Source organism: Rhamphochromis longiceps, linkage group LG18 (assembly GCF_057381845.1).
Source record: "Rhamphochromis longiceps isolate RC_006_pf linkage group LG18, R_longiceps_female_GT1.1, whole genome shotgun sequence".
In the NCBI taxonomy this organism is placed as follows: domain Eukaryota; kingdom Metazoa; phylum Chordata; class Actinopteri; order Cichliformes; family Cichlidae; genus Rhamphochromis; species Rhamphochromis longiceps.
Window position 1 is genome coordinate 35,776,798 of NC_140574.1, and position 12,018 is coordinate 35,788,815.

At 44.7% G+C, this 12,018-nt stretch overlaps 1 protein-coding gene across 2 annotated transcripts in view; it reads left to right on the forward strand.

The window, feature by feature from the left end:
* Positions 1–12,018, forward strand: part of paxip1 (PAX interacting (with transcription-activation domain) protein 1) — a 31,277-nt gene continuing 19,259 nt past the window's right edge. For both annotated transcript variants that reach the window (XM_085388198.1, XM_085388197.1), the window contains exons 1-8: positions 1–191; positions 2,232–2,366; positions 2,590–2,633; positions 2,908–2,971; positions 3,101–3,211; positions 3,408–3,483; positions 3,807–4,328; positions 9,508–9,617. In XM_085388198.1, coding sequence (XP_085244324.1) covers positions 111–191; positions 2,232–2,366; positions 2,590–2,633; positions 2,908–2,971; positions 3,101–3,211; positions 3,408–3,483; positions 3,807–4,328; positions 9,508–9,617 — 1,143 coding nt within the window. In that variant the 5' untranslated portion in view covers positions 1–110. The remainder of the gene's footprint in view (positions 192–2,231; positions 2,367–2,589; positions 2,634–2,907; positions 2,972–3,100; positions 3,212–3,407; positions 3,484–3,806; positions 4,329–9,507; positions 9,618–12,018) is intronic.

Genomic DNA, 12,018 nt, shown 5'->3' on the forward strand with positions numbered 1-12,018 from the left:
GCTAGTGTGTGTCCGGTGTTCTGTAATCAGCTGCTGCAGCGCAGACACTTTCCACTTTGAGCTTCTGGCTGTTTTTGAATCATACAGTGCCGTGACCTTCATGGCCAGTCATGTCTGAAGAAGAGATCAAGGTTTCCGATGAGCTTTTCAAAGATGTCAAATTCTACGTGGTTGGGGATATTGATCAAAAGGTGAGATTCTGGACGTTAGCAGCTTTAGCCAAGTTGGTAGCCTGTGCTAACTAGCTAAAGTCATTGACTCTAAAGCAGGTGATGCAAGAGAAGCTAAGTAGTAGCTAAGTATTCGAGCTGTCTTTAGCTAACCTCTGTCAGGCCACGTAACGGTGCTTGAGACTTTCAAGTGACGCTCGCTCACTGAATAATTTGTGCAGAAGCTCCTTCAAACTGCACTTTCACGCAGCCCTTTAGCACTAGCTGCGAGTTTTGCATGTTAGCTGCTAGCTCCTAGCTTGCGGTTTGTGAGGCTAAGGCTTGCTGCTGCCGCTTGTTAGCATTATTTTTCTAAACGATTAGCCTCAGTAATATTGCTTGGAACTTCTGATAAGCAGTGAAACGCTGCACTGCCGGTGTATTGTGTTACTTTTCATCAACCTATGACTGTCAGCATCTTGCTCAGTTATTCGCCCATTACTGCGCATGTGTCCACAATTCCACTCGTTGGTACTGAACACCTGTGGTAAAGAGCTGTCCTTCTTGTCAAATGGCATTATCCAGACGCTTTGAGTCTGCACCGAGAACAAACAATACAATTATCATTTACAGTCTTCTCGTGGATTGATGTCTTATTGGGATTGCTCCAAGCTAAACCTCACATTCTAAAAGCTGGTGGGTCGTGTTGAAGTCTGGCTGCGGTTAAAGGCTGAGTTACACTTATTCGGAGCAGAGAGGTGTGGTGGACAGTGCCGTGTCTTCCTTTAGAATGCAGTCGTGCACGGTGGGAGAGATGAAAAATAAATCCAAAAAAAAAGTATTTCAGTTTTTGTTATATCAGTCACTGAAAAAATGACAGTAACCAGCTCCGTCTTTGTCTGTTAAGGCACACAGGTAATAATTGTAATATTATTATCAAACATGCTGTTATTAACACTAGATTTGGGTGGAGCACAGGGCTTCTCATCTTTTTCATCTCTTAAATGATCAGTTGTTAGTGCTTCATGCAGTCCAGGTTAAGGGATGTGACAGGCCAATTTTCAGCCAGTGAGAAGGGGCTTTAACGGCGGTTTAGTCTTGAACATTGCATTGAACGATTATATTTTTGTACACATTTACAGTCACGATAATATGCTGACATTTACACCATAAACCAGCAAGGTTTTTGGTCTGCCAGCAACAGATCTGACACTGCTGTCTCTTAAGGGATCATGTCCTTATCAGAATGTGTGGAAATGGTTCCAGTGATAAAAATAGGCATCAAGATATAAATGAAATGTCTCAAATCTTTGATGCAAAGTTTAATTGAAGCATTACAGCCTTTGAAATCCACTAGTCATAATTTTGTTTGTCAGGGATGGGCCTTCTCAGATAAGTGCTCACGCTGCCAGATAGTTGCCACAAGCGTCAGCTTAAACAATGCTCCTTTGCCAATAAGACTTCCTCATTAAAATGTTGGAGGTTGCCCTGAATCGGTGCCTGGGTGAAGGTAGTTTGAAGTTGTCTCTCAGACTCTGTGCTCCTCCTCCAAAGAATGATGACTATTAGTCTTCAGTTTTCATAACGTGGACATTGTCCAAAGCTGGTGTGGATAGACTTTAAGGTCTTGGACTTAGCTGGCAGTACTTGTTCTGCTAAGCAACAAAGGTGAGCTACAATAAAACCAAGTGTCCACTTAGTCTCTTTGCAGTCAGAGATGTAGGAGTTTCCACCTGTCTGACTGAGAGTGAGCTGAGACTGCTGACTGACACTGAGGAAGCCAACAACAGCAGCCTGCCTTCAGAGAAACACTAGATCAAAGCTCTCTGGTTAGCAGCAACTGAGCTTTCATAATCACTGATACTCTCACATGGATGATAAAGAAATCACAAAATATACTTGCACAAGACTTTAGTTGGAAACACTGTGCTCAGAGCATCTACAGTTTATTAAGAATGTCAGTATTTGTATTTATCCTTCTGACCTATTTAGTTCAAAATAACTTTGTGAACTTGTGGCTCCCACAGCGTCTGTGTTAGTTAGTTAAATTGATGTAACTGGAATTCTGTGCTCGTACTCCAGGTGGTGCAGCTGCTAAAAGCAGGAAAAGCAAAGGAGGTGTCCTACAATGCTCTGGCCACTCACATCATTGCAGAGGATGGGGACAACCCTGAGGTGGGCGAGTCAAGAGAGGTTTTTGACCTTCCTGTTGTCAAGGTAAGGGTTGTGTTACAACATACTCACTACTCCAAGTTTTTCTGTTTCTCACTTGATTCTGTAACAGCATAACTTTTGAGACAGCTCTAGCTCCTCTGCCATAAAGTTGTCATACAGCAGTATTTTTTCTGCCTGATCATTTATGCATTCTGGTTGAATCTGTACCAGCAGCTTACAGACACGCTGTCAGCCTTTGACTTACAGTTCTGCTCATGTTTTTCAGCCATCCTGGGTCATTCTGTCGGTCCGATGTGGAGACCTGTTACCGTATCCTTCCACTGTCCAGACCAGCGCAGCTCAGACTGCTGTTTGCCAATACATAAATCTATATTAATTCATTGATTGGTACTGAAGGGTAATAACTAGACCTATGAAAAACAAAAACAGTTCACATCAATGTGAGCATCAGCTAATGGTCAAATCCTTTTTTTAAACCTCAGTCTGTTCCTACAGACTGATGTAACCACGTTGGTAATAACAAATTGTCAAATAACAGTGGCTTCTCCCTTTCTTACTTTTTCCATAACCAAGAACGCCACAGAGTTACTGGCTTCTCGCCAGAATCGGGGCAGATATTCTTTGGTGTCACAGCTTGTCTTCCCAGAGTAAGTGTGTGTGTGTGTGTGTGTGTGTGTGTGTGAGTGTGAGTGAGAGAGGGCTTACTATCAGGTGTGTGTGTTTGGTGTTATTGCACTCTGAAAAATGTGAAGCTTGTTTGTTGTGTTTGTACGCAGCTTCCTGATGATCTCAATGCTCTGTGGGCTTACATAACCTTTTATGGAGGAGAATGCCAGCTTAACCTAAACAAGAAGGTCACTCATTTAGTATTGAAGGAACCTAAAGGGGTGAGTGTGCGCTCCATGGAGCTGAGTCTAAACTAGCTTTTTGCCACAGTTCATTCTTTGCCATCGGTGCTGATACGGTGTTAGCGGCTACTTTCTTCTTGGCACAAAGTCATATCTGACTTTTTCATAGGTTCACTTATTTGTTTTCACTACAGATGGTGTTTGATTGCATATACATATATATATTTGTCTCCAGGCTAAATTTGAGTGTGCCCTGAAGCACTCCGGCATCAAGATTGTCACCCCTGACTGGATCACAGATTCTGTTAAAGGTAACATCAGTGCAGGCAGTCTAATGATGCGTTTTATCAAGTTGTTGTTCTCTTAAAGGCAAGTTGTTAATTATCAGTTCTTCAAACTGTATTTTTCTGTTTAACATTGTATGTTCAACTGAATATCTTTGGTTTTGGACTAAATTACTGAGAAACGGGCATTTTCACTATTTTTGTTGCAAAAAGAAAGTGTATGCCTGTATCAGTTCATTTTCCTTATTCAACTTTAATAATGTATAAATTCTGACCAATAATGGAGCTGCTAGTAATCATTGTCAGACAGAAGATCTGTAATAACCTGTCCCTCTCTTCACCATTTAAAGATAAAGCCAGGAAGGAGGAGGCACTCTATCACCCCAGACTCACATATGTGGAGCCAGAGGAAGAGGAGGAGAGTGAAGCAGAGTCATACAACCGTCATTCTGATGGAAGCTACAGCCCCCAGCGATCCCGGCTGTCCAGTGGTGGCTCATCAGATGAGGAGTCCAGCCCCCGCAGACGACCGGGACCCAAAAGACTGAATTCTGTCTCCCCGACCTCTCCACGCAAACCCGAGCGCCGCAGCGAACGGATGTTTGATGATTCTGACGACGACTCTTCCACAGAGAAGGAGGGCACCAACCTCAACTGGACGCCGGCTGAGGTGGTCACCCCAGCTCCCCCTATTACAACCGGTACAGCCAGGCGTCGGAGTGGGCCACCCGGCATCAAAGACCCAGTGTCGTCCACAGGCAGTGGGCTGATCAACCTATGTGCGAATGTGCCTCCTGTGCCCGGTAGTGGCGGTGCCGTGCCTGCAGAGGCTCGCTCCGCTGCTGCCGCCATCGCTCACTCCGCACAGCAAGGTAGGTTTTTAAAAGCTTCGTTTGCTGCTCAGGCCTGCATTAGATTCTCTTGCACACTGTGTGTTGAGAAATGTCAGATAGTATGGGAAGTATTTGTGGAAACAAAAATGAATGCAACACTGTTAAGCCACTATAATGCATCATGTGCGCAACAGAGAGAGCATTGGATTTGTGCCAACATAAACAGCTGTAAAGTGAGAGACCTCTGGCTCATATAAATCAGGTTAATTCAGTTTCACTTGTAACACCAAATCACAACAACAGTCTCCTCAAGGCAGCAATTAATGATTTGGGCCTAAAGATTTGCTTTGTGGCGACCTGGTAACCACCAGTCACAGGGAAAACCAGTCCTCCCTGACAAGTCAGTTAGTGGTGGTTAGAAGCTGGTGGCAGCCGCTATGGAATCGATTCCTAAAACTCCATTCGTGCTGGACCCGTCAGGGATTCCTGGCAACCACACGTTGATGGGGAAAAGTGCGTATTCTGTGAATGGGTGTTGCCAATCATTAGCAGGAAATTGTTTGCAGAGAGGTGTATACGGTGCTGCCCAAAGCACTGCATATTCAGTTGTTTCACTGAGAATAGGTCCTATAAATGAGTGCAGTTTAAAGTATAAGAATTTCTTTTATTATGAAAATAATGTTTTGCATTGAAGAAAAGTTGCGTTTTTTATTTGTTTGTAAATGGACTGGTTCTTATGTATCACTTTTCTACTTTACTTGAACACTCAAAATACTCACGCACTTGCCTCATTCACCCATTCACACAAGAACCTTTTCTATGATTTTACCATCTCAGCGCTTTCTATCATCTATCTTACCTCCTGAGCTACAAAAAGCCCAAGCTTACTGCACCTGGTATTCCCAGGCAGTCTCCCATCCAAGTACCGTATTTTCACGACCATAAGGCGCACTTAAAAGTCTTAGATTTTCTTCAAAAAGTACGGCGCGCCCTATAGCGCAGTGCGCCCTGTGTGTTGTAAGGAGGACGTAGTAGAGAACACCATGAGAACGCTAAAGGGTGAAGTGTGGGCGCAACCCTGAAAATGGCAAAGAGACACGCTTATGAAGCACAGTTTAAACTGAAGGCCATCAGCTACGCGGAGGAACATGGAAATCGAGCAGCGGCGAGAGAATTTAAGATTAACGAATCGATGGTTCGCAAATGGAGGAAGCTAGAAAACGAGCTCCGGCAGGTCAAAACGCAGCTGAGTTTCCGCGGACATAAGGCGAGGTGGCCCGAGTTGGAGGAAAGACTCAAGCGGTGGATCATCGAGCAAAGAACGAGCGGGAGAAGCATTTCGATGGTCACCATTCGGCTAAAAGCAGTTTCACTTTCACTTTTTATGAAACGGTGCCATTTTTCCATCCGGACCAGGACTACGGTAGTGCAGCAACTTCCAACGGATTATAAGGAAAAGCTGGCCATCTTCCGCTCCTACTGCAGCAAACACATCGGCGACAAAAACATCCAGCCCAGCCACATCACAAACATGGACGAGGTGCCGCTCACTTTTGACATCCCGGTGAGTCACACTGTGGAGAAGCAGGGGACCAGCACGGTAGCGATACGCACAACGGGGTATGAAAAGTCTTCTGTCACTGTTGTGCTTGGCTGCCATGCTAATGGACAGAAACTGCCGCCTATGGTGATTTTTAAGCGAAAGACTTTGCCTAAAGAGAAGTTTCCAGCAGAAATCATCATTAAGGCAAATGAAAAGGGCTGGATGGATGAGGAAATGATGAAAGAGTGGCTGAGGGAGGTGTATGTAAGGAGACCAGGTGGTTTTTTCCACGCATCACCATCGCTGTTGATCTGTGACTCTATGCGTGCCCATCTCACAGCCGATGTGAAAAAAACTAGTGAAACAAATGAACTGTGAGCTTGCTGTCATTCCGGGAGGCCTGACAAAGGAGCTCCAACCGCTGGACATCGGTGTGAACCGGCCGTTCAAAGTAAGGCTCCGAGCGGCCTGGGAGCGATGGATGACCGATGGAGACCAGTTTCACCAAGAGTGGAAGGCAGCGCCGGGCGAGTTACGCCACAATTTGCGAATGGATTGTAGATGCTTGGGCTAACATGTCTGCTGGCACTGTTGTTCGAGCTTTCGCAAAAGCCGGCATCATTTCCGAGGAGCCGCACGGCACGGAAAGTGACTCTGACAGTGAAGAAAGTGAACCTGGCATGTTTGATGGAGATTTAGCGCAGCTGTTCAATTCAGACACAGAGGATGAGGACTTCGATGGGTTTGATTGATGATAAAAATGTGAGTACCAAACTTCGTTTTGCTCCTGCTTTATTTTTAAATACGCACACTTGTATGCTTGTGTGTTGTTGATGATGATGATTACTGGTAATAAAAATGTGAGTAAGGTACCGAACTCAGGTTTGCTCCCGCTTTATTTTTAAATACGCATACGGTACTTGTATGCGCCCTATGATCCAGTGCGCCTTATGTGTGTGTTAAATACAGTAATGGCACACATAACTGAGACTGCGCCTTTTAGTACAGTGCGTCTTATGGTCGTGAAAATACGGTACTAGGAGATTCAGCAGGTCACCCTTGGAAAGAAATTGCAAGTCGGAATTAGCCAAGAAAACTGCAGTCGGTCACTGAGCATTTCTCTAAATAAAACTTAGACATATATGTCTGAAAACATAGAAAATTCGCTGATGCTGAGGTGAGTACAGTGAGCTCACAGGACTTAGTGCGCTGGGAGAGCAGCCAGCAGAGCCAAACTCAGTGTTGTTTAGATTTTGTTTACATGTACGTTCTCTCTCACACACACACAAACACACACTCTCTCTCTCTTTCCAGTCTACTCAAATTCAAATTCAAATTTTATTTGTCACGTACACAGTCATACACAGTACGATATGTAGTGAAATGCTTGGACAACTGCTCGTGACCTAAAGAAAACAAAAAAGGAAAAGGCTATGAATAAGATAGGAAATAAATATGAAAAATTAAAAAGGGTAAATTTAACTAGGAAGGAATAAAATATAAATTAAGGTTAAAAATGAAATAACTGTACAACACAAATTAGAATGAAGGGTAAATTTAACTGGGAAGAATAAGATAAAATATATAAATTAAAGTTGAAAATAAAATAACTGTACAACAAAATACACAATATAGAACTATATAAGAATGTATGAAGAAATATAAATAAATATATACACAATAACAGCAGCATATACACAATAACAGCAGCGTGATTTAAGTAATGAAGTGAAACAATGTCCAGAATGTCCAGTGTGTGTGTAAGAACTGTATGTGTGGGTCAGTACTGTGTGGTGGTGTGATTGAGAGACCGTATCGCCTGCGGGAAGAAGCTCCTCCTCAGTCTCTCTGTGTTGGCCTTCAGGGAGCGGAATCGCTTTCCTGACCTCAACAGAGAGAACAGTCTGTTGTTGGGATGGCTGAGGTCCTTCACGATCTTCCTGGCCTTGGTCCGGCACCGCCTGCTGTAGATTGAGTGCAGGTCAGGGAGCTCGGAGCGGATGGTGCGCTCAGCTGACCGCACAACCCTCTGTAGAGCTCGTCTGTCCTGCATGGTGCTGTTCCCGAACCAGGTTAAGATGTTTCCCGTCAGGATGCTCTCTATGGTGCAGGAGTAAAAGTTCCTGAGCACCTTGGAGGGCAGTTGGAAGTCTCTCAAGCGTCTGAGGTGGTAGAGACGCTGTCGGGCCTTTTTCACCACGGTGTTGATGTGACAGGACCATGACAGGTCCTGCGTGATGTGAACTCCGAGGTATTTGAAGCTGTCCACTCTCTCCACTGGGCACTCGTTGATGACGGGGGTCTGGTAGTTCCTCTCCTGCTTAGTGCTGAAGTCCACTATCAGCTCCTTTGTCTTACTGACGTTTAGAAGGAGGTTGTTCCTCTGGCACCAGTTCTCCAGATTCCTAATCTCCTTCAGGTAGGCCGTCTCGTTGTTATCAGAGATCAGGCCCACCACGACGGTGTCGTCAGCAAACTTGATGATGGTGGTGGAGCTGGTAGTGGCCACACAGTCATATGTGTACAAAGAGTACAGCAGGGGGCTCAGAACACACCCCTGGGGGGCTCCAGTGCTGAGAGTGGTGGAGGCTGAGACATGTCCGCCCATCCTTACTGCCTGTGGTCTGCCAGTTAGGAAGTTGGAGATCCACAGACACATAGATGAGCTGAGTCCCAGATGCTCCAGCTTGGTGGTGAGTGTGGAGGGAATTATGGTGTTAAATGCAGAGCTGTAGTCTATGAAGAGCATTTTAACATAATTCCCCCTTCTAGTGTCCAAGTGAGTGAGTGATGTGTGGAGGAGATGAGAGATGGCATCGTCTGTGGAACGATTTGGACGGTAAGCAAACTGTAGTGGGTCCAGTGTGTCTGGTAGTGAAGAAATGATGAAGTCTCTGACCAGGCGTTCAAAGCACTTCATCACTACTGAGGTGAGGGCTACAGGGCGATAGTCATTGAGAGAAGCAGGGTGGGGTTTCTTCGGGACAGGAACAATGATGGACTCTTTGAAGCATGTGGGGATCACCGACTGAGATAAAGAGATGTTGAATATCTCAGTGAACACAGGAGCTAGCTGGTATGCGCAGTCTCTTAGGATACGACCTGGGATGCCGTCTGGTCCTGCTGCTTTCCTGGTGTTCACTCTCTTGAAGGCTCTCCTTACTTCATGCTCGGAGATGACGAGCACGTTTCCGGTGCTGGCAGTATCTTCCTGTCTGCATCCGTTAGCGCCGCTAACACTAGCATCGTTGGAGACCTTAGCTGCAGCCTCGAAGCGAGCATAGAAAGTGTTCAGCTCGTCTGCCAGAGTCACGGCCGCGTTCGTCATACCGGTTGTTGGTGCTTTATAGTCCGTTATTGTCCTTAGTCCCCGCCACAGGCTCCTAGAGTCACTCTGTTGGAGTTGTGACTCTAGTTTCCTCCCGTAGCGCTGCTTCGCCTCTTTCACCGCCCTCCGCACGTTATATGACGCGGCTTTGTACGGGTCCATGTCCCCCGTCATGAGTCCCTCTTCAGTTCTGCACTCTTCAGTTCTGCACTGTCCAATAAAAGTGAAAAATGCCCAGGACATTCTAATGATGTTTTTCTTTGAGCACAATGTATTAAATTGTATGATTTCTGTTTTGTTACTCCTGATGCAATATGATGAAGATGCTACTTCTCTCGCCTCTTCAGGTGTATCTGTTCCAGAGAGCATGTCAGGGTGGAGCCCGGCTGTTAGAACGCTCCGCAACATCACCAACAACTCCGACATGCAGCCTGCCAATCGAGCAGCCAGCGTTCATGTAAGAAACACAGCCTGCTTCCACTGAGCACCAGCACTTCTCACATTGGCTAGAAAGGAAACGATGCTAAAGGAGTGTGCTTTGAGTGGTTATTTGTTTTCTGTGTTTATTGGTTCTGTTTCACATTTTCAATCATTACTTTTGCACTGCGACAGTGACACACATGCTGTTGAAGAAAGTAAGAGCGCGGGCAGTAGCTATTACAGACAGGGCCGTGAACCTTAAGAGTTGTACAGTTGTTAGAACAGCATAGATGGAATATTTGGATAGTACTGCAAAGTGGGAGCACAGGGTGCGTAGAAGATTTCATTGAGATATTCACTGTGTCTTGGGTGGTGAGTTATGCTGAGTCGATGGATGCTCCATGAGACTGCACACGTCAACTCACATTTGAATCTCAATCGTGATGTGACTTCCCACGGTTAATCTGATCAACCGATACAAAAAAATGAATGTTCTATCAAATAGAATGAGAAGCAAATCTAGCACTCCCTAAATCCCAACAACACAGCTGCATATAGCATATCCAGTCACAGCTGTTCCTGCCCGCGTAGCTCGAAGTTTGCTGGATGTAGTCCGAATGAGTAGCACTACATTAAAATACAGACGGAAACAAAAATCAGAAGAAGAGCCTGTGTGTCTTCTAATCTACATGCACATTAGGTTAACGGGGGTTCTAAGCTGGCTGTAGGCATTTTTACTAGTGGCCAATACGGGTAACACACTTCTGACCAAATTCTGTATGTATAAGTTGAACTTGGCTTCCAAATCCAATTGTTCTCAACTTGTCTGGCTTCAGGACGCACCACCATCACCTCTTAACGATAAGCCGTGACCCAGATTTTCAGATTCTGAAATTTGGTGAATGAAAATATTGTGCGGTTTGAATCTGAGATGGTAGATCATAATATCACAGTATGACAATACAAAAAAACACACTTTTGGGTTGCAACCCACCCGTTGAGAATCACTGGTGTAGAAATCAGTGGAAAGGCAGCTTCTTCTATGTGCCCCGCAATCACCTTATGATCCAATAAAGACTTCAGGTCTTGAATGGGCAGAACAGTTAGGAGCATGCAGTGTTAAAAAACATTAAAAAAAATCAAGCATGAAGCGCACATTCAGTTTCACTTCTACTCTTTGGATTTTCACTGTTCTTTGTGGCTGGCTGACAGACTAACTACAGCGCAAGCAAGAGTTGTCCACAGACTGGAATGCATGTATTGTACACTGCCTCCAACGACAGCAGAGCTCTCTGCAGACAGATGGTCTGACTGCAGCAGAGCAGACTATAAACTCAACCTCTGCTGGACTATAAATCCCGCTTTATTAGTTTTTCATTCAGATCTTCAGCTGCACTTGTAATATTTGGTTTGAAATATGTTACGGTGACATAAGGCTTACATACCATTGGGGGATGGTGACCAAGTCTTTTTATGTAGAGGCTGTAATCATGTCATGTACATGTATAAATAGTTATGTTCAGTGATGGGAATAACCCCATTACTTTTTTCAGTAACAAGTAATCTAACTAATTACTATTTCTATCGTTACAACGCCGTTACCGTTACTAACAAGAAAATGCGGTCGCGTTACTGTTTTTCAACGGACAGTTGAAGCTGTGTTCAGCTTACCGCACCTTATATCAGTTGCACGGAAGTAGCTGTAAGTAATCTGGGCGCTACAGCTTTAAAGCAGCTGCGCGCTCCCGCGGGAAACAATAACTTTTTGGCACAACACCTGGAGCTCAGGGGGCAAAACAATGGCAGGAGTGCTGCTGTTTGACTGAGGAAGAATAAAGTAGTCGTGGTAAGCCAATCACATGACCACTTCAAGATCACAAAGCAACAAGGTGATATGTACCAGTTTTTAAATTGTGTTGATAGGCCACGTAAAACCAGGGTCATAATAAACAATCCGGTCTTTAAATCTGACGTCATTAGCCGTGCCTGGGCCCAAACTCTGCTGCAGGTCCGTAAGTTCAACGATCACTGCGGCATCACTGACAGTTAAAAACTGTCTAAATCCTTTCATCTGTAATAAAATGATCAGCGTTCTGCTCTACCAGGTGTAACAATTAGGTTTAACATCCATGAAAACGGAATTTATGAAATTTAACGGAGTTAGAAGTTAGCAGGAAGTTGGCTCGCTAGTTTGCATCTAAATATAATATACCATGTTCTGACTGAGGGATTTATGAAACAAGTTAAGACGTACAGCTCTGCTATCATTTCCGACATAAGTGAAGACAGGAAAGTAAACAGCAGGGACATTTGTAGGGTTACTGAAGTTTGGCTAGCTGGTATATAATGATGTGCTACGTGGTCGCTAGTGACACAGCTATGTTAGCTGGAGGATAAATACTAACTTTTATAGTTTTGTGTTGTGTGTCAGAACAATG